Genomic DNA, 24,209 nt, shown 5'->3' with positions numbered 1-24,209 from the left:
ACAGCCATGTAAAGACAGAGGCAGAAATTAGAAATTAGAGTTTGCTGTCAAAAACAAAGGAATTCCTGAGGCCAGAGTAAGCTAGGAAGAAGCAAAAAAAAAAAAAAAAAAATGTCTCCTCATCTACAGGCTTCAGAGAAAGCATGGCCCTGCTGGCACCTTGATTTTGGACTTACAGCCTCCACAACTGTAAAACAATATATTTCTGGTGTTTTAAGCCATGCAGTTTGTGGAATGTTGTTATAACATCCCTAGGAAATGAATACACTCCTTCACACAAACAATGTGAAATATTGAAGCTTCATCAATTTTTAAAAATAAAAATCAGCATTTGACATTTAAGTAAGCCTTTACTACATATTCAGATTTTATGCATCTCACAGAAATTATGGTTCTCAGATCACTAACAATAATATATTTCAAGTATAATTAATATAGGACAAATTAATCAATAAATTAATCACATGTAGCAAACTGTGACACAGGCATAGCCAATGGAAAACTACCGTTTTTTTCCATCATCACTTAATTTACCATATTTGAGTTTTTTCTAGTTAGCATCAAAATATTTAGAAATGGGTTTCTGAGCCACAGACCAATAGTAAGTTATGGATGTTATACATGGCATTTGTCAACAGTAATCTACTGTTGGGAGAAAAGAAGGATATGGAGAGAATCCCTTTGTGCTACTGGCATGCATGGATGATTAAAAGCTGAAGAGAAAGTAAGAACACTAAAAAAAGTCCTCCAGCACCCCTATTCTAAGCATAAGGTAAGAAGAGCCTACTACTGAAGGATTTTGAAGACCACTGCACTGAAGTAAAGTTAGCAATAGCAAGTGTGAATCGAGCTTAACTTCTGATTAAATTGGCTGACCTCCACCCCATACTAACTGTCTGAAATAAAAGGAAGTGTGCTTATTTCCAGAGATTAAATACTGTTAATCTCAATCTCTACTGTTTTTCTATACACAATGTCCAGTATTCAATAAAAAATTAAGAGATGAATTTTAAATAGGGAGGAAAAAAATAACCCACTGTCAAAAAATAAATCAATCATTAGAACAAGACTCACAGGTGACCCAGATGTTAGAACTATCAGACAGGGACTTGAAAATAACTTCATACTATTAAGGGATTTAGTGGACAAGGTGAATAATATCTATGAGCAGATGTGGAATTTTGCAGCAAACTGGAAACTATAAAGAGTTAAATGGAAATGCTAGAAACGAAAACACAATGTCAAAGAAGAATTATTTTAACAGGTTGAATAAGTAGACTCAACAAAACCAAGGGAAAACTCAGTGAACTTGTAGCTCAACATATATTATAAAAATCACAACACAAAGAGACAAAAAGAGTTGGGGAGTAAACGCAGAGCACCTAAGAGCTGAGGAAAAATAGCAAATGCTCTAACCTAAGTGTAACTGGAATCCCAGAAAAAGAAGACATAGAGAACAGGGTAGAAGAAATATTTAAAAAGTAATTGCTGAAAATTTTCCAAAAATAATGGAAGGCACCATGCCACAAATCTATGAAGTTTAGGGAACCCTACCAAAGAAAACAAAACAAAAATACACATCATATATCAAAGCTGTTGAAAAATCTAAGAAAAAAAGAGAATCTCTTGAAGGCAGTCAGAGGGGGGGAAAAGAAACCCAGAAATACAGAGGGTGCCAAAAAATGTATACACTTTTTAAGAAAGGAAAAAAAGTATTAAAAATTGTAATACTCAACATTAATCGATAACAAAAGATGACAAGTCACATTTGACTTCCGCAACTACAAGAGGTGCTCAAAGTGGTTACCATCAGTGTAATTTTTTAATAGTTTTTTTTCTTTCTTAAAATTTGTCAGGTATGTAAATGGTTTTTTCTTCTTTATTGCTGAATAGTAAGCCATTGTATGGGTATATGACTATTTTTAGTTTAATTTCATTTACCTGTATTTACAGACATTTGGGATATTTCTAGTTTGGGGCACTGTGAACACAGCTGCACTGGAGATGGATGTGCAAGTCTTTGGGTGAATATCTAGGAATGGAATAGCTGGATCTTATTTATGTTAAGAGAACATTTATGAATATATGGTTATTGAGCACTATTACAATTAAACGAATGTTAGGTACCACTGAAAAGTTATATTTAAGAAGTTCTCAAATACTGTAAAAATGGACAATTCTTAAAACAAAGGGCAATGTATGCATTATTGAGCATATCAGAGGTACTTAAATAAATGCATATCGAATAGAAGTAAAATCTTGCCTGTTTCATATCTAGGTAAGTATCAGACTTCTCTTTCTCCAAAATCAATTAGGCCATTATAGCAAGCACCAGCCCCACTCTATTAAGCGGGTTTTAATGTGTAACTTTTCTAATTAATTTTATAATTAATCATCCAAATCACAAAATGAAAAAAAAAATTAGGGCTGAAAGAAATAAGGTGTGATAGATAAAATTCTAGAAATGGCTATTAAGAAATTATGTCACAATGATTCAGAACTATGAAGAGAAAAAAGGCAACCAGACTATGAAAGAATGATGCAATTTACCCCACTCTCAGAAATCATGAAATATTTTCACTTGGAGGCTTGGTTGTTAGTCAATTTTAACATCAAATTACTTTTTTAAAAATTGCCTATGATTTTCATTCAGCTATGGCTTCTTGAAATATATACCAAAATGAACAAACATAATTTGGCATATTTCTATTTTTCTTTTCTTTATTATAAAGCACTATATAACATTGATCTGATCTAATGACAAAGATTAGGTGATACGAATAATGCATATTAAACGCTTATTAACTGATCCATTATGTGGAAGAGAAAGAAAACAAAAATCACCTAGTGTTCACTTAAGTGACAAGCTGTCTGAAGGAAAAAACCTGTTTCTTATCACTGCTTATTTTAAGATAGTTTTCCAGGTCACGGGGGAATTTTTTTCTGCTGTGTATTTGACACGTTACTGTCATTTTGTTGCTTTAAACCCCAAGTTATTTCATTTAAAGCCCAGCATGAGAAAAAAATTTTGTTAGAGCACTACTAAATAGAAAAGTTCACTTTACTATTTCAATAAATTAGAGAAATTTTAACAAATGTATTAATCAGTAAAAGTTGAACAAAACTGAATTTTAAATATTCATTAAAATATGTAAGATGTGTATAATTCCTTTCTATCACTCTTTATCCCCAGAAAGGAAGAATTAATTAAAGACAATAGTAAGGACAGTATACTTTTAATTTTTACTATACCTTGCATGCAGGAGAAACAGTACAAAGAACTAGATATTTGTCTGTATAACCAATGTATCCCTGTGTTGGTTTATGTGGTTTATTGAGAATAGTAAAATTCTCAGATTTTTATCTGGATTTCCTAAGTTTTACTAAGAATCCTGATCAAATAAAAATGTCCTGTATTTCCCAAAGAACAAAAAGGTTAAGTCAATATTTCTTACATTCCTCTACATTTAGAAAAACTGACAAGAATAAAAAAAAAAATCAAACATGGTAAAGCATGTTTATACACACATATACTTTATAAGTTTAAAATTTGGAAAATATAAAACACTTTTCCCTCATCACTTGGTTCTGCTTCATCTTCTTTCAATTAGGTGACATTTATTTTTGTGATTTTTAACAGATTAAACAAAATGTTGGTTTAGGATTAGCTTTCAGTAAATTAGAACATATTCTTCTATCTGCAATTCTAAAAGCTGAACTATTAATATTAAAGCATAAACATATTTAATGAAGTATTTATGTATTTATGAAAAGTGTTAACTTCCTCAAATATAGTACTCACACAGACTGTGAACCAGAGACATGGATTTTAGTTCAACACTATCACCAGTTTAGCTGTGGATCCTGAAGTCACTCAAACTCTCAGGCCTGTTTCCTTATCTGTAAAGTTTGGAAGGGGTGGATTAGATGACTTCTAAAAATCCCTTTTTAAAAAAATTTTTATGACTTCTAGGTGGCTTTATTCCTTTAAGCTTTCTAATTTCTCATGGTTCCTTGAATCTATATACATTATCCAAGTAACATCTGAACATTTTGCTAAACGAGTAAAATTATTTAAACTTTTTGTAAGTCTATCCCCAAAATGTATAATATAAAGATATAGAAATTACTCACCTGCCATTCCTTTTACATATCTCCATTGAAAATCTCAGACTTACTACTGACCCCAACAAACAAAACAAAAACAGGCAGCAATAACAAAACTCAGAAAAACATAACAGAACAACCTCTGTTCGTCCCTATATCAGTAAACTGTCCTATCCTTTGCCCAGTTATTTAAGCCCCAAATCTAATCACTCTTGGTTTCTCCCTTATCCCTATTTCTGCTTCATCAACAACTCTAAACACTTTCCAAATTCTTCTGATGCCCTCCATCCTCACTACCATAACCATAATCCAAGTCACCATAACCTCTTGTCTGCATTACTTATCTTAGAATTGCTCTCCATTCTTCCATTTCTAACTCTTAACTTCCACTATTCTCAACTCACTTTCCATGAAGCTCCAAGAGTGATGTTTTTAAAATCTAAATTCGATACCCTTTTGATGACTTCTCTTTACTCTAGGATGGTCCACAAGGCACGCTATGATTTAGGTCTTGTTGAGTTTTTCCACTTTATTGCACAACATTCTCCCTGTTCACTGCATCTCATATAGCTTAGTTTCCTTTCTGTTCCTTGAATATACCAAGTTCTTTCCTTACTCAGGGCTTTGTAACAGCTACACTTCTAAAAGGAGTATTTTTCTCCTATTTAAATAGTTCATTCTCATTTCTCAGACTTCAATTCCAACAATATCTTGAGAGAAACTTCTTCACCTTCAGATACTCTCCATTACATCACCTTGTTTATTTCCTTGATATCAATGATCACAACCTGTAAAGTATTTATTTATTATCTGTCTCTTCCTGTATAAGCTCCATAAAGATAAGGACTTGCTTTTTCCCCTCTATTATCCCTGTCACCTGGCAGTGTCCTGAACACAATGGCCTCAACAGTATTTGTTGATTAAAATATTACACACACACACACACACACACACACACACACACACACACCCCCACCAAAGAATATGAACACACAGACTGAGAATTTCCTGGGATTTAATCACCATCACTGCTGGAAAAAAACACTCAAACCATATGACCCATGGTGTAGATACAGAGACTTTCTGTAGGCGGGAACATAAATACACATCTTCAATGACATAAAAGTATGTTTCTAATTCTAACATTACTTAGTAGAGATAGATTTTTTCCTACGTCGTATAGAAGGCTGATTAAAAGGAAGATTCAACTGGTTAAATATTTGTTAGTTTATTGTTTTACTATGGTGGCATGTCTCTTTTGATTTTGATTTGCAATCCTCAGCATAATACTGGATATAAAATTAACATTGCAAATGATAAAAAATTTATCCTCCAATACAGAAATTCTGGTCTTTGAATCTATATGGTATAAATGTAATTTCTTAATAAATAAGTTTTATAAGTACCATCATTACTGTCTGTGAGCCATAGCTTCGGAAGGGCACAATTATTTTTGATTTTAGAAAGACGGTCTTCATACGCTCAAAAGTAGGTATTCTGCAAACACTATAGTCCTATTTGTGTTGTGGGTGCATGAAAAAAAAACGTTGGTAGACAATGACCTAAATCATTAAGAATAGTATCATATGTTTGTAAGTAAGACATATTGGCTATTCTGATGTAGATAATATAAATATTCTTAATAAATACACTGCCTTTTAATTTTACCAAGTACTATTTTATTTTTCTGGAGCCACTGCAAATAGACATACCTACATTGTTTTTCAAGATGAAGTCAAAAGATATATATGAAATCTACTGGGGAAGAAAATTAAATTCTGATACCGTATTTCCCTAAAAATAAGTCCTAGCCGCACAATCAGCTCTAACGCATCTTTTGGAGCAAAAATTAATATAAATTCCGGTCTTATTTTGCTATAATATAAGACTGTGTCTTATATAAGACTGGATCTTACATTAATTTTTGCTCCGAAAGACGCATTAGAGCTGATTGTCCGGCTAGGTCTTATTTTCAGGGAAAACGGTACTTACATTTCCCCATTATAATTCTGTCAAAATAATGAATTTCTATTGTGTACCATAGACATATTCAAATGTTTTAAGCATTCAAGAGAAAAATTTGAACCCATCAACATCTTTACTGAAATTCAAAAAACAAGTTATTCATGATCCAGGTGCAGGTAAAATGCATGAAAGACTAGACACAAAAGCAAACGCTATAAATAATACATCAGTGAAATTACAGAAATGAGTCATGAAGGAAAAAAACACCATGACTGTTAAATACTCATAATTCAAAAGAGAAGCATAAATCTTACAAATTTGTGGCATTGTATTATACTCAGGTTTTGCCTTTATGCAGGAAAACTCCAAATGTATTTATGTATTTACATTTATAATGCAGGATCAGGAGAGGAAAGGACTAGAGCCACAGACACACTTTCAAATTAGGTCACAGAATGGCATTTGGTGGGCACAGCTTTGGTGTACCTGCTGACAGTAGTATTAATTTCTGTAATCCAATAGATTTCTCACACCAGTCAAAATGGTTTCACAATTCTGTTTTCAAAAAGCTCTTATATAACAGAGCATTCATAAACCACCACACATTTGCTAAAAAAATCATGAAAGGTACTCTATACCTTATATTTTTATATTATCCTTTTATTAGCAGAACTTTGAGTATCTGCAGTTATAAACAAGTAAATTACTGAACTCAATTATTTCCATAAAATTACCTCAAATTACTTCTGAACAGCATTCAGGTAACAATATAAATAATTTATTGAAACAATTTATTAGTCCAGTTACTCAAGATAAAAATTAAATCTTCTTCCAATTGTTTTAAATATAAGAGATGCTTTATATTAAAGTATTTCATACTTGAAAGAAATCATGCTAGACTGTGTATATGTGTGTATATATTTCCATACATGCATATATAGTTAAAATTTAGAATTTAACTTGAAAGGTACAAACATTTGTACCTCATTTATTCCACTCAGCAGGAAGAATGTGAATTATTCACTTTTTTTATTTTTCATATTTCCTCCCAGCCAAGAAAAATACCCCCTAGTTATAATGGACAGCTTTGATTAAAAACAAAGAAAATTCTTAGTACTTCAGCTTGATTACAAAGAATAAAAATAGAAAAATAAAAACAACATAATTAAGAGCAGAGGATAATATGTATTGACAGGGTTTCAATAAGCAGACTAGTTTTATGTTTCAGGGGTCTAAACTTTGACTTCATCTTTAACAGGTGAAATCAGGATAATAAAGGTAAGGGGAAAAAACAGATTTAAACAACAAAAATAAAAATCTTATTTTCGCAGAGTTTTATAATTTGACTCTCCCCACTCTAAGACTTGTTAATCAGGAAAATTCCAAAGGCTTTTTATGCAGAGATAAGGAGGAAATCTGGTATCCAAGGGACCAAAAAAAAAAAAATTTAATTTGGTAACCATAAATGACTTCTTATTGAACTCAAGAAATATCTAATATTTTCCAATGTGCAATGCTCCCTCACATGTTGCCTCTACTTTCACATCTATAAAATGTGTTCTTTGGAACACATCTTGGAAACGTGTTCTTTGCTCTACAATTTTTATTAAGTTAAAAATTTATACAGCCTTAGATTTTAAAACACAATTTTAGTAAATAAGAGGGACTTCAATGTGGTATCAAGTACAAACATGGAAAGATAATAGTTCCTCAAAGTGTAAACATCTGAAGGGTTGAAATATTTAACATTGCTTAAACCTGGTGCAGTACTTTGGAAGAACCAACCAAATTGATAATAAACAATCCAATCTCACTTCATATTTTAATTTCATTCTCTCTGCTCCAGTAAGTATTTACCACATCACACTTGGCCTACTATAATGGCTTCCTGATATCTCTGCCCCATTGCTCTTCCCATTCTAATCCAAGCTATGTGCTTCTATGGAACTGAAAATATCACTTGCAAATAATTTTCAGTGGCTCTTTCCTGTCCACCCATCACAGTACAAAATAACTCCTTAGCCTACATGCATTCTAAGTGCACACCACAAGATCTAATCACAGTAACCACAGTAAGCTTCCAACTGCATTTGGTTGTTTATAAAAATGTATCTTCATGACTGTTCATAACATACTCCACAGCCCCAATTCTGAACTTCTCCCCCACACTTCAGACTTCTCTCACCCTGCTGCTGACTTCTAGTTTATTGGGAAAATGGAGGCCATACCAGAAACCTTTTTTTTTTACAGTGAAAAAATTTTGTATTTAGAATTAGCCAGCTGCACTCAATTTAGATGATCCCAATTTTGTTGGCAACATCCAAAGCATCATAGTCAGGAGCCAGTAGAACATATGCCTTCTCTCCATCAGGCCTGATCAAGGTGTTGACCTTGGCCACGTCAATGTCATGGAGCTTCTTCACAGCCTGTTTGATCTGGTGCTTGTTGGCCTTGACATCCACAATGAACCCAAGTGTATTGTTGTCTTCTATCTTCTTCATGGATGACTCAGTAGTTAGGGGAACTTGCTGATGGCATAGTGGTCAAGCTTGTTTCCCCTGGGGGAGCTCTTCTGAGGATATTTGGGCTGCCTTTCGGAGCCACAGTATCTTGGGCTTTCGGAAGGTGGGTGACGTGCAGATGTTCTTTTTTTGTGTGGCTGTGGATGCCTTTCCACACTGCTTTCTTTGCCTTCAAAGACTTTGATTTGGCTTTGGCTTTGGGAGGGGCAGAGGCTTCCTCCTTCACTGTTGGCGCCGTCTTCCCGGAAACTCTTGACTGCACTCTCTACCACCGTGTTTTCCCGAAAATAAGACCTAGCTGGACAATCAGTTCTAACGCGTCTTTTGGAGCAAAAATTAATATAAGACCAGGTCTTATTTTATTATAAGACCGGGTCTCATATAATATAATATAATGTAAAGTAATGTAATGTAATGTAATGTAATATAATAACATAACATAATACAATATGATATAATCCAATACCGGGTATAATATAGTATAATGTAATATACTATAATATAATACTGTGTCTTACATTAATTTTTGCTCCAAAAGATGCATTAGAGCTGATTGTCCAGCTAGATATTTTCGGGGAAACACAATACCTTAATTTTTTTTTTTTATACACTCACCTATCTTCTGTTATTTACCTTTTAGGCAAAAATATCTTTTCCCATTACAAACCTGTTCACTTGGGTTCCTGATTTCATTCTTTTTTCATCTATCATCTTTTTCCATCAATTATTCCCTCTAGGAAATATACTCTCTCCTTGTCGACAAGGTCCTAGCCCAACTAGTATGTTCCCATCTCCACTATTCTGTATTACTCCTACACTGCTAGGCTTCCCTCAAACCACTACTGTCTCTTCTTTTCTCATTAAACTTCTAGAAAATTAATACTTGCCCTTCATTTCCTCATTACAGACCATAGCTCTTGAAAAGTTGACCTTTTTCTCCACCAGACTCAAAGATGTTTTTAAAACGTGAATGTCTAATCAAATAATCAAAATTCAGCATCTCTTTGTTCTTGGCAGAACTTGACACTGTTTTCCACTCCACTCTTCCGAACCCGAGACAATAAATTTGTCTTCCTTAACACTTTCAGTGCTTCTTCACAAGCTCCTTCATTTCTTCTAAACCCTCTATGTGGCTGTTTTCCTCATGCCTTCCTTTAAACATTTCTTCTATTCCCATGGATCAACCATCATTTTAAGCGCATGAATCCCAATATGATAACAGCACTTAAAAGTTCAGCATGCTGCCAAACATATCCACTTGGTTGAAATCTCAGTATGTCTATTGTTGGTATTATCCGTATTTAAATTCTGGACTCCAGGACTCCTTCCTCTTACCTGATTAAATTCTTGAATTCACACACACACACACACACACACACACACACACACACACACACAAGCACAAAAACCCTCTTCCTTCCTGTTCTCTTTCATTTGTTCTTCAAGTATGCTGGGGGAAAAACTTTCTTAATTGGTTATTCTTCATTTAGTCCACTGTCCAATGGTTTTTAAGTAGGAATGTGTGTTAAAATCACTTAGGGAGCTTTTACAGAATATACATGGTAGGTTGGATTCTAACCTCAGAGATCCTAATTTATTGGTTCTAGGCTGTGGCCAAAAAAATATTTTGAAAAAGTTCTCTAAGTGTTTCAGATGCATACTACTTATTATGAATGTCTGTCAACCTTATAATGTACATCTCTTTCAGGTTAACTTTTTGTATGGTATCAATTTGAGCACTTAACTCGTGCTCAGATACCTTCAATGGCTTCCCATTGTACAACCCCTTCTCCAATATGGGTTCCAGACATACCTCTTCACTATATTATACACCTTTTAAAATGCTTTTCTGTGCTCCTGAACAATCTTTGAACCTCTCCACTGGTCCAAATCCTATGAAGATTAAATGTTTCCTTCTCCATGAACATCACTAGATGAACTCAAACAAAACTGACCTCACTCCAAGAACCACATTGTGTATCCTCTTACAGCATTTATCACATAGTATCTTATTTTTTACTTATTGATATACACGCTTCATTACCTTTAATTCACTGTAACTTTCTTACATACAGGTGACAAACTTGGACAATGAAACAGAAGTGATTATCAGCAAAACCATTTTTCCCCTCACATATTTGCACTGGTTTTCTAGAACAAAGGTAAATTATAAACTACGTACAGGCTGATTCTGACTAACCAGAAATCTCACCTGAAATAGAAGCTTGAGGCCAACACAGAAATTCTCCTGAGACTAGCAATGCTAATGACTAGGAATGCTATTGTATTCTATTACAATAAAGACTTGTAGAAGGCAGAAAGCAGAAGTTAGTAAGTTACTACCTGTTGATTACCTGTTCTGATCAAGGTCCCAAAAGTATGAATTCCCTCCCCCTAAATCTTATTTTGGGGTTGTCAATTTCTTGTTGATTTTTTTTCCCTAAAAGTCAAATTTGCAGGGAGGAAAACATAGAGGCAATTTTGTCCTCCACTTTAATTGCACAAAATCAGTAAATAAAACAATTACTGTTGTGGGTCATACTTTACAATTTTTATATGTATATGTATATAAGTATGTATTTATATTATATATGTGTTTGTTCTCCCCATCTCCTCAAGTAGAAGAGAGAATGTATATGTTTCTTGGATATGTGGAGTTTTTTAAACTTTTTATTTTGAAATAATTAGAGGCTTGCAGGAAATTGCAAATATATATAAAATATATATCATACAGAAAGTTCCCATGGACCCTCCATTCAGCTTGCTCCAATGGTAACATTGACACAGTTATAATACAATAGCCAAACCAGGAAGCTGACATTGATACAATCTACAGACCTTATTCAGATTTCATCAGTTTTTATATACACTGTGTATGTATGTGGGTATGTATGGTTCTAAGTAATTTTATTGCCTAGATTAATGTAACCACCATCAATATGTGGTATTTTTATTCACTTTCATGCAAATCAAAGATAAGCATTTTTTCAGTCTCAGAAAACAGAACTCGAATATATTGTATAACACAAAAACTGAGCAGGTATAATGAACACTAAGTAGAGTTGCATTTTGGTTTAAAATAAACTATGAAATATATTCAAGTCAAAACTTCAAGTTTTTAAGTTTTATGCTTGAAGCAAGTTGAACTTCCAAAAAACACATTTGAGCTACAGTGCCCCAAAGTACTCAGTATTATTTCTTGGATTCCTTTGAAGATTAGTACAAGAAACTATATGGAGAATATTTGGGCAATTTTTACAGAACCATTATTGAGGACGCTGCCTCTTCTGCCAGACTTTGCATATTTTTTGCATATTTTAAGAGGGATGTGTACTAAATCATCTAAGGAGCTAATGACATCCTGATGATAAATCTCTTAGAATTTATTTCAACAGTTTTTTTTGTTTGAAGAACTAGAATATTTCCCTTTAGCATCAAGTAAAAATCACATAGCATACCAAAGCTTTTTGTTTTGTTTTTAAACCTTGGCTATCTAGAAGCACAAGTTAAATTAGTGTTCATTAGAGTAACTATGTTATCATATCATCCTTGATTCTTACTAGATTTATTTTTGTCTCTCCTTATATGGCTTTGGCCTGAATATAATTATTTAAAATATCTTACATTCGTTAGTGTATGTATTACATTATGTCATAGCATACTTCTTAGACATAATAAATGTTATGGACTGAATGTTTGTGTCCCTTCCAAATACGTATGTTGATATCCTAACTCCTGTGATGGCATTACAAGGAAATTAGAACATGCGGGTAGAACCCTCATGAATGGGGTTAATGTCTTTACAAGAAGAGACAGGAGAGGAGCTTGCTTCTTCTCTCTCTGCTATGTGAGGATACAATGAGAAGGACATGGGCAAAGCAGAAAGGGCGCCCTCACCAGACACTGAATCTGTTGGTGCCTTGATTTTGGTTGGATTTCTCAGCCTCCAGAACTGTGAGAAATAAATGGTGGTTTAAGCCACCTAGTCTATGGTATTTTGTTTTAGCAGTATGAACTAAGACAAATGATCATACATAAATGCTATATATTTCCTTTGTATAGCAGTTCATAATTTGTATTGTACACCTATATATAAACCTTCTTTAATCCATACAAATTCACTTTACCAATGAGGAAACTAAAATTCAGAAAGATTAAATGTCCACAAGATGTGTCCCTTTGTGCATTTTATCTTCTCCACCATATTAAAAGCTCTTTAAGAGCTTATGATAGTGTTACAAACCTTTTTTAGAGCTTATAATAGTGTTACAGAAGAACATCTATTTCCAACTATGTATGCAGGACATCTTTACAATGGAGAATTTTCATGTGATAATAGCCATAATTATTCTCTCTAAAAGTAAATTTTATGTAGTTGTTTATTCTCATATACATGAGGTACTTTGATAATAAACTCATTCATAAAATACAACAGATTAACTGATGAGAGTGGAAGAATCTTATTTATATACTTAGTGGCTGATAATTCTAAAACTGAATACTGAAAAACGTAAGAGTAAATATATAGACCCACAAAACATTTTAATATAATTACTCAAATGCTTAATCTAATTTATATCACTGAAACAAACATTTATTTTAAATGCCAGAAATAGTTCCCTGTTGACTATAACTGTAAATATACTTTGATTACTTAAGCAATTTCAAAACATGTGTGTATTACATAATACATACTTAACATCACAAAACATTATAGAATTATTGCTAATTCTTTTTCAGCATTTGCAGTCAGAACAATAAACCTTTCTGCATCCATTACGTAAAAATAGTGTAGCACAGTTAGAATCACTAATATACAAATAGATCCACTCATGTATTTGGGCATCCTTTTTATTTATACTTGAAGTCAATGAAATAAGCAATATTTATTTCACTTTATAAATACTGGCTTTGGCAAGCCTGATTACAACCTCATTTTGAATATTTATTCATCAGTGAGCAAGAATCCAATTTTCTTTCTATGATATACAAGGTATGATCAAACAATATGGTGAATGTTTAAATTAAAAAAAATTATTACAGTAAAAGACACATTGCCATTAATCCCCCTCATCAAGGCTGCCTCGATGGCCTAAATCGATTCAAAACGTTTCTTTTCATGGTCATTTTGACTTTGGGGAAGTCAGAAATGCCAGATGCGGTGAATAAGTTGGACGAGGACGCACTGTAATGTTTTTATTTGACAGAAATTGCTGTACCAGAAGCAATGTGTGACACAGAGCATTGTCATGATAGAGGATGAAACTGAAACCATTTGCCCATTTCATGTTAATGCGTTGTTCATGATCCATGATTTATGGCACACTTTAAAACACACCTTCTCCCAACTGTAGCTCACACCCGACTGACTGCACCGAACAAGCTGAAACTTGTCACACACACTGTTACTAAGGTTTGACGGGCCACTTCCCATGTTGAAGATCCCGGCCTTTCCGTTGGATGGCACTAGGCAGCAGCATTCACCGTATGTTTTGATCACAAAGGAAAGGCTCCACCTCACATATCACTTCTGGTAGGGCAATGTCTGTCAAATAAAAACATTAAGGTGTGTCTTCATCCACTTTATTCACTGGATCTGGCACTGTGCGACTTCTGGTTCTTCCCCAAAGTCAAAATGATTCAGGACATCAAGGCAGCCATGGCAGTGCAACTAAAGACACTCATAAAAGAAGACTTCCAGAACTGCTTCTGAAAGTGGCAAGAATGATGGGATAAGTGTGTTTGAAGCGAGGGGGAGTACTTTGAGGGGGATTAATGGCAATGTGTCTTCTACTGTAATAAATTTTTATTTAAACATTCACCGTATTTTTTTATCACACTTCATAAGACAGTATATCATGTTCCTTTAAGTATGCATCTTTCCAATAACAGGACTAATTATATAAGGACAAGTATTCATTTTATTTCTGTAAAGAGGCATACTTATTTAATGTTAACATGTATTAATTTGAATTGCATATTATTCTTTCTGATATATAAAAAGGCGCACATATTTAACCTCATGTCATCATTTTCTTCTAGCCTCTACTATATAACACTTAACCAGTATATTCAATATCAATTATCTCCTAATCTCAAGTAGTAACATCTGTAAACAGAAAAAAACTCAGTCTCCCATCATCATTTAATCCCTATGAATTATAAATAATCGTTGGGAATTTAACATGAAGTTCTTAAGTACTATAAGGCCATTTAAATATATCAGCAATTTAAAATGTGCACAGCTATATAAAGAGAACTAATCACTGAAAGAGAGGAATTCCACAAAGATGACCATATAAGGAGAATTAAACAGGCCAAAGGTATTCATTTCTGAAATTTAATACTATTTTTCTTTACTTAAAATCGTATTTCCTAGCATACCAAGTTTCCCTGAAAATAAGACCTAGCCGTTATGTTATTATAAAAATTAATGTAAGAGCCAGTGTTATGTTATGCTATGTTATGTTATGTTACGTTACAATACATTATGTTATATAAGACCCGGCCCTATATTATAGCAAAATACGACTGGGTCTATATTAATTTTTGCTCCAAAAGATGCATTAGAGCTGAGTGTCCGGCTAGATTGTATTTTCAGGGAAACACGGTATCCCATCAGAGCTTTGCTGATTTCTTTCCAAATTGAAATACAATTTTTTTTTCTCTTCTTTAATCTAAAAGACGTCAAACTTCTCATAAAAAGTTATTTTGGCAAAGCTACAGAATTAGAGTTTTAAAATGTTGCTTATATCAGAAGTCTGTTTGGCTACTTCTAAAGAGAAATCCGTAACTGAAGTGCCTTAAACACTCTCTGGAGGAACAGAAAAAGACCAGGCATTTTAAACAAAACAAATATTCCCCCTCAGTGATTTGTTTCATCTCTCTATGTAAGAGAGAGACTGGGATTTAAAAAGTTCATTAGCAACAATGCCTTAAAAAATCTGTCCAATTTAGCAGTTATATCATATCAAGTCTGTTACCTGATGTTAGGATTATATAAGACAGTTTCCTTTTATTAGGAAGAGTTCCTAAAATGGCACTATCAAAGCAGGTAAACTGAAATCTGACCTAACTTTTTCAAAAGATTTCCACAGATTTAACTGAATATGCTAGCAAATACTTCATAAGTGTCAAAGTAAAACCTGTAATATATGCACACATTTCTCAAACTTTTATCTCTAGTAGTGAATTCCTTAATGGTACTTTCTGTATACATTGGCTTTACTACCTATTGTTAAGCGCAGTATCATTCTGAATAAACCCACACTAAAAAATTATCCATTTGGAGTACGTTTATAAAATGTAAGTAAACTGATTACTCCAATGGATAAGTTTAATAAAACACAAATGTGAATTTTAAAACATGTTATTCATTAGAAAAATATTTCTTGTATTTACAAGGCTATCTCATGTATAGTTTTCTATTATCCTTTTAAGAATGAAGCATAACATTCTCGAGAAGGTTAATTAAGAAGGAAGAAGGTTAATTAATTAATTAATTAAAATAGAAGCCATTCAATATTTTTTAAAAAGAAATCTAATTTCTGGGTTCTTTCGAATCCCCAATTGTCATAAAATACAATGAGAAATGCATTTCAAGTAAATTCACAAATCAACCACACAGCATCACATTTACAGACTTTTATGTTATTCTTGTAATTCAAACATAGACATATTTTTCCAACGATTATTCTGGAGAAATCACTAAGAAATTCATAGAGCTTTACTTTCAAATAAAAGGGTAAGAAGTCATACAATCGGGCACAAAGAACACATTTCATCACATGATTTACAGTAATAAATCACTTCTTCATTTTTAAGACTAACTTCCTTTTCTTTAAATAAGGTTTAAAAGTATAAAAAATAGCCTGTATTCACTATGCTTAATTTTCCACTTAACTATAATTTTCACTGAATTAAATGAAAATGAAGAGTTTATAAATAAATGAAAGAAAATTAATTTCATAACCTAAAGCATATCTACAGATTTTATACTCTATACCTCATAAGAATAGAGTAAATGGATATGATAAACACTACAATAATGGACTGCAGTTTCATCAAAATAATAATCATATTAACTAGACATTTATTATTCTAACTCCAAGGTTCTTTAGAGTACACAGGAAATAAAATTACTCTGTGCCCATAAAAACCATAGCAATATGAAATACAGATTACCATGAATGTTTCTTCTATTTTACCAATATTACTTGAAACTCTAGAACAAAGGTACACAAAACAGATAATATTTCCTATGTTCAAACAATGTGCACTTCAAGAATAATTAAAGTGAACAAGGATTAAAGAATACTTTTGATAGCTTTAAATTCTAGTAATTATCACAGAACAAGGATACGAATCAAAACAATAACGTACAATGCTCTCCCAGCACATGTCATGAATTTTTGACATTACTCTGCAGAGGTCTTCATGATATATATTGTTTAAATCAATATATATAAAATATACATTAAATAGTTCATTCTTGAAAGCTAACATTACAAACTATGGTGTTTAATAAAAATCCTAAATATGATAAGCAAAGTTATAAACATAAAGCATTAGAATTTGGTAAATAAAGCTAATGTCCTTGGATAAAAACAACAGGAATGAAGAAACAGGTAAATTTATAAGCAGTATTAGTGACTGGAAACTAAGTTAAAATTTATATTAAGACATCCATGTCCTCAGACATAATAGTTAATGTTTCAGAAAAAGGAAAGAAAGGAGAACAAGTGAGGTTAGCCTTACCACTGCTGCTGCAGACAAGTTAAAAGTGAAAGGTGTAGTTTCAATATTTTTTCTATTTCTTTCTTTTATCATAAATGAGTATGTTTATGACCTTTTTTAACATCTGGCTTATAATGCGCAAATCACTTTGGAAGCATTGCCTATTATAAAAGGGCCTAATCTTCTGTGTTTATAACAAAATATAATTCACTTAGTGGTGAGTTACAAACTCAGTGGGGAAAATAAGCAATAAATTACCTTGGTTATATAAATGGAACTAAATTCCTAAGAGACTTTAAAGGTAAAATTTAAAATATGTGGTTTTGACTCGGAAAATCAGGATAAGCCTAATTAAACTGAATATCCTCAAGATTTTTCTGTATTTTGCTTACATATATGTGGTGAAGGAGAAGTGGAAAACATAAAAATTTTGCAACATACCCACAGCCAAGTTCTTGCTTTCTCTTTGCCTACAAGAACAATATGTTATAGAAAGCGGTGACGATGACAATGACATTATGACAAAGAGGAATGGAGTCAATGCAGATGCAGTAGGCCAATCTAGCTTTTGAGAAGATCATGGTTTCTATGAATGGTTTTACTGAATCGCAAGTAATTAAAAATGTATTTGGACAGACTTAGAAAACTTTAAAAAACTATGTTCTCATTCAGCAATAGTACTTGAATAAAACCTAATAGAAAAGATATACACATGTATTTAATCAAGAGCCCAAATTTCTTAGAAATTGACTTACTTTTCTTGAAAAATACAATTTTCAGATAGCAGAGGAAAAGAATTCATTTCCTGTAACTTCTTAGATAAGAACACTATGGCCCAAATTTCCATCGGTTCTGCTAAACAAGCAGAGCTAAGTCATACCAGCCCATGTTAGTGTCTTAGCCTAGAAGAGACAGCGCTAACACTAAAAGGGAATTAGTCTGAAAATGATCATTCTAAAAAAAAAAGCTTGTAAGTGTACTATTGATATTTGGACACTTACGGCTATCGTAGCATATGTTTCCTAGAGCCCTGCCCGTTTGAAGCAGCACTTCCTGGTCTTTGCTATGTAGCAGCTGCACCAGTGGTGAAATCAATCCAGCATCCACACATGGAGTTCGCATAAATTCTGAAAACAAGTGACATATTTAATTAAAAACCTAAAGACTCACAATTTACATAAATCATGTTCCTTAATAAAATAAATACCTACAATTAAAATGCTTGAGGTGGGTTACTACTGAAGAGTACATTTCTGTTCAAAAGTTCCATTGTTTAAATCAATATATATATAATATATACTACTACGTACTTCATGAAATAAATACACAAAAATGAGTGAGGTCATATTTTCCTTTGTTGATAGCCTCTGCCATAAACTGAAAGGATTTTAATTAACCTTCATTATACCTAATTTATCACCATCTTCTTATAGGAACTGGATGTCCTTAGGAAGCAGCATGTGATGATGGAAACACTGGTAATGGTCTTTCCATGAGCCTGATAATAAAGTACAACAGGTCCTCGAGTAACATCATTTCGATCAACACTGTTTTGTTTTAATGTTGATAAGATACAGTAGGAACTTAATTCTTTTTATATAAAATTAGCCTATGGTAAATTGGTTTTATTATATTTATCAGGAATATGTTTAAAATAATATATATATATTCTGTCTATCTATCTAAAATATATTGGAGAGGCTACAGAATGGCTGTCGCGGTCATCCTTGTTCAAAGGAGTTCCCATTACATACATCCCTAGTTCACACCACGTGAACCTGTTGTTACCTGATCACAGCTGGGTGAACAATGACTCGAGTTCAGCCTATATACAGGCTGACCAAGAGCCGATCAGATGGTGTAGTTTGAAAGGTCTGCTAAACGGGCAATGGTGACAAACCGAAAATAAAACTCAGATCCTCTCTTGGTAATTTAAACTCCAGAGAACTGACAAGTTCTGGAAGGGTGGAGGACTATTAGGAAGAGGCTGAAACAAAAATATACCGTGTTTCCCTGAAAATAAGACCTAGCCGGACCATCAGCTCTAATGCGTCTTTTGGAGCAAAAAGTAATGTAAGACCCGCTCTTATAGTAAAATAAGACCGGGTCTTGCATAATATAAGACCGGGTCTTACATTAATTTTTGCTCCAAAAGACGCATTAGAGCTGATGGTCTGGCTAGGTCTTATTTTCGGGAAAACACGGTATAAAGAATGACAGTGAGTAGAAATCAAAGTCAGTGGAAGCCATTAGGCAATAGAAGGCAAGAGACCATTAATTCTTTGTATATGTATATGCCTTTCTATACGAGATGGAATTCATGTTTTTGTATAATATGTGGACTTCAATCAAATTATTCAATAATTGCTTTTGATTGAATATTTCTTTTTCTTTCTAAATCCAGTGTTAATTCCCTTCTTTTTTGCTTTTCCTTTCCCAAACGTACTTAAATTACATATTCATTCAGTAGCATCACAAAGTACAAGCTGTGATAAAAACCACAAAAATTTTTTCCTTTTATTACACTGAGATTTATAAAATCTGCTTTTTACATATCTACTTGTCAAATATTTAAAAAGCTGATATATATGAACCTTTGCCATTTTCGTCTACCTGAAAGAACAAAATGTATTTTATTAGAACTCCTTTTAACTCTATAAGCTGAGTAAAAACACTGAGTGCTAGAGTATACTTTAATGTTTGGTAAACTAGTAATGTATATTCAGTGGTAATGTATATATTTCTCTAAGAACCTTCCTATAATTAATTTTTTATTTAGGAAAATTATTTTTCTTTAGAAAAACAAAGAAAACTATGAGAAATGTATACAAAAGAATAAGTGACTTTTATATGTGGGTTACAGAATTGACATTTTTCATTCATGCTTTGTACTGCGTTTTTAAAAAGAATACTAGTTAAGTGTTTAACTAATTCTTACAAAATGACTGAGGTTCAGCTTCCAACACTGAAGTGTCAAGATATACTTGAAGCTACCTGATAACACGGTGCATTTTTTTTTCACATCTCAATTTATTACTGAACAATTTTTCTAGAGCATACATATATTTTATACAAAACTAAACATACACTAGCTATGGAGCAGAGGGCAAAATTAAAATAACTCAACTTACAAGACAAAACGGGCTCCTTCGTGTTTCTGGTGGTGCCCTCCCTAGCCCATCCTAGGTGCAGACTTTCACTCTTTTGTTGAGGGCATTCAAGTGGAAAAGACTGATAAACACACTTTTGCAATCTGATAAAGTACAGATGGGGGGAAAGCATACTCTTGACCCAAACTAATGATTCTGTATTACTTTAGACAGAGATTTGGTTCTCAAGCTTTACAGGCATCTGAATCATCCGGAGGACTTGTTAAAACAGACCGCTGGACTCTACTCCTTGAGTTCCCCATTATGTAGGTCAGCGTGAGAGGGTCCAAGATTTTGCATCTAACAAATTCCCAGGGATTTGATGCTCCTAGTCCAAGGCAGGGAACCAGTGCTTTGGAGGACTAGAGGAATAAATAGAAAGTGGCTCAACTTTTGTTTGCTTTTATACATTTTCAACTTCAGTTATTAGCCTAATTTTTCAGGTCATATGCTGCTATCCCTGTACCCAGACCACTGGTACACTGTCCACTGCTAGCATAAAATCTCCTTTACTGAAGAGAAGTGAAAGAAGAGGAAACAAGGTGAAGCATAAATTCCAACTATTATCACTGAAGTGTCTGAATCCAACTGTACCACATACTAGCTGTGTGAAAATAGGCAAAATACTTAACGTCTGTTTTCTCATGTGTATAAAATAACACTCTCTCATATGGGGTTGTTACGAGAATTTGAAATACTGTACATAACACCTGGCACAATGTAGGCACATAACATCACCTAATTTTAGGAATTTATCATTATTATTAATATTAGATAACTTGAGAGTACAATTCTGAAAACAAGAAAATAGGATACTTCCTGTCTTGCTTATTTTTCCTTTGCCTCAAATCTGTCTTAAAACTATTACATCGGGGAATATTTTACTTAAAAGCTATCAAAACTTCTTACTGTCATTTATGGTCACAGCTATGCTCCCACATTAAAGTAGCCCATGGAACTTCTTACTAATGCTCTAGATTTGAACATCAGCGCACAGTCAGGTATGTTAATTTTTATAGAGTTTTTTTTGGGGGGTTATGTGAAAATTTAAACGCAATTATATTTTATGATTAATTCGTCTAAGAAGTGTATTCTAATATTTTTCCTCTGTAGAAATATAAAGTGTACAGTAGAGTGAAGATGAACAAATCAACTTCCAATCTATTTTGTCCTTTGGTTCATAAAATTTTTTTACACTGTGAAGTTTCTAACAAGAAGAAATACAAGCCCAATTAATATACTCTGTTGTATTTCTGAAGATATATGTTTTAAAAAGAAGACTCTAATCCACTTTCTCAGTCACTTAAAAAAAAACAATGTGGTGAATAAGCAGTAAAGAACCATTTAAATGTATCCCATTTATTTTAACCAGTAGAGGTTAGTGAAATGCCTTTAAAAATCTTCTGAGTATAAAGTATAAATGTTAAAAATTATATTATGTTTTAGAACATAGCTGTCCTCTGCTTAGATTATTACTAGAACCAACCTCTATCAGCAAAGTTATCATGAAACTCTGACAAAGTATTATGACAATTGATATTAAGTAAGATCACGGAATGGCAATTCATTTCACAAATATCTACTACACAAAATTTCTGAATCTGTGTTATAGTGTGTGCTCATTTTTAAGAAAAAAGGCTTTACGATAAATATTGATTTCTAGAAATCTATACTGTGATTCTAATGAAATTGAAAATAAAACACTTGATCTTAAAAATAAAGTTGCTTTGCATGGAAGAAGATTCAGATAGTGGTTGTTCTAGGGTAACAAACCATGTCTGGAGGGGTTCCATTTTGAAACATTATCTGCTTTAGGAGTTCTCTGTTGTCCCAAGGAAATCACTATCTATTCAGAGCAGTTCAAATTTGCTTGAGGTACACTAAACACTCCAAGACCTCTGAGTGTTTATGAGCAGCTCGAATCCAAAGCATAGCATAGTGAAAATATAATTACAATAGCTTAGTTGTGACCTACAAACAGTAGCCAGTTTTCAGTTAACCAAACAATGATTTACCAATATAGAAAACCTCATTGATACCTGAAAGATATTTTGAGAATCTCTACACAAATGAAAAAATTTCATGGCAATTTCTTTTTTGGCAATACACATATGAACAAGTTGTTTTACTGGTACTTTACAATGCCACCTGCCATAATGATTACACAAATGAGGCCAGAATTTTAAAATTTCTTCTCTTTAAGGTATGACATATGCAACTTACTAAAATAAAAGGCCTAAAAATAATATCAAACAGGTAAGTTGAGGCACATTAAAGATATTACATTTAGGATAATCTTCCCTTATATTTAGAAACTGCTTTAAGAAGGATTTCTCAAACTGATTGAACCAAAATCATGTGCAAATATTTCTACTACCTAAGAATTCTTCCAAAGACTCTCTCATTAGATAGAACTTCTCTGTGTAACGAGGTGGATTAGCTGTTACATAATCTAAGCTTTGCTGTCATCATTGTTTGTCCAGGGTATTCTTACATGGAAACTTAAAATCTATTTTCTATGAAGGTGAATGCAGAAAACAGAACATGCAGTCCAACTGCTCTGTTGCAGTCACATTCCAGTGTCAGGAGGATTGCCAGACTAAAAATAAATAGTATACCTGGGTATAACACAAAGCAATATATACATTGAAAAAGGTAAGCTCTCCTGTGACAGTAAGATGGATAAGTCAGTGGCAAGCTCAACAATCCTATAACCAAAGTAATAAACAATACAGGTGCCACAAGGACTAGCATTGCTTTCCTTTAATTCTACTGTGAAGGAATGGAATAGCAAATGGGAAACACATGAATAGAATGACTATAAACAGTCATTTGCAACAATTGCATGAAAAAAGTCAAAGTAAAGAGAAATAGAAAGAAATAAAAAATGTCTAATCTACAAAATTAAAACATAAATTAATAAAACATACTGACAAGTAAGGTGTAAAACTGAAGATGTTCCCAGCAGAAAAGTTCTTGAGGAAAACCTCACCATTTTTGGCTACTTCTGCTATGACGTTAGCTACTTTGGCTGTGCACGAAGACTGGGGAATCAACAGACTTGCAAACAGTTGAAGTATTCCACTTCCTTGGATTTTTTCACTTGTTTCCAAATCTGAAAGATACATGCAAAGAGCTTCAATGAAAATCTTTAAAACTAACACGGACAAGTTTATATATAGTATACTCTTTAAGAATTTTCACCATCCATAATAGGAATTTGCCCAGTATACATTCAAATGTATGTATTTAACATAAAATTACCTTCAGTTCTGCAGCTGCTTTTGATTTATCTGCACAAAACACTTTACAATGCAATCTTTTGTCTATCTATAGTCAGATTACGAAGGAATCCTTTCTGAATGTACCATTTGTATACCAAACTTACTTTTCATTGTTAATTCCAACATTGCCTATTCAGAGTAGGAATGTTTTTCCTACTTCCCTTCTGAATTCTTTAATGGTGTGTGTGTGTGTGTGTGTGTGTGTGTGTGTAAATTATGGTTTCCTACTACTAAAAAAATTGCTACTACAATTTTTTAAAATGGCAATGAGCAAAAACTCACTTATATCATTTTATATGGAGTGACAAAAGAAAGTATATAGTTCCATATGATTACTATGTTTTCCACAGAGCTGTTCAAACCACCACTAATGAAGGAGGGAAATAGTAAACAGCAACACGGCCATGGTACTCAGAACTCTATTTGGTGATATAGAAATTTAAGGT

The 24,209-nt window shown here is 33.0% G+C and overlaps 1 protein-coding gene across 4 annotated transcripts in view; it reads right to left on the bottom strand.

Annotated features, from left to right (window-relative positions):
• The window catches only part of RAP1GDS1 (Rap1 GTPase-GDP dissociation stimulator 1), a 129,140-nt gene that overhangs the window by 55,768 nt on the left and 49,163 nt on the right, over positions 1–24,209 (bottom strand). For 3 of the 4 annotated variants that reach the window (XM_033106321.1, XM_033106322.1, XM_033106323.1), the window contains exons 3-4: positions 23,472–23,594; positions 18,332–18,457 (exon numbers count right to left, since the gene is read on the bottom strand). In XM_033106321.1, coding sequence (XP_032962212.1) covers positions 18,332–18,457; positions 23,472–23,594 — 249 coding nt within the window. Of the gene's footprint in view, positions 1–18,331; positions 18,458–23,413; positions 23,432–23,471; positions 23,595–24,209 lie in introns of those variants that run through there. The other variant, XM_033106324.1, reaches the window with a different exon arrangement.

The sequence above is a fragment of the Rhinolophus ferrumequinum genome, chromosome 5 (genome assembly GCF_004115265.2).
Source record: "Rhinolophus ferrumequinum isolate MPI-CBG mRhiFer1 chromosome 5, mRhiFer1_v1.p, whole genome shotgun sequence".
In the NCBI taxonomy this organism is placed as follows: Eukaryota; Metazoa; Chordata; class Mammalia; order Chiroptera; family Rhinolophidae; genus Rhinolophus; species Rhinolophus ferrumequinum.
Note: the sequence above shows the minus strand (reverse complement) of the source record. Positions and strands in the feature narration are given on the sequence as shown.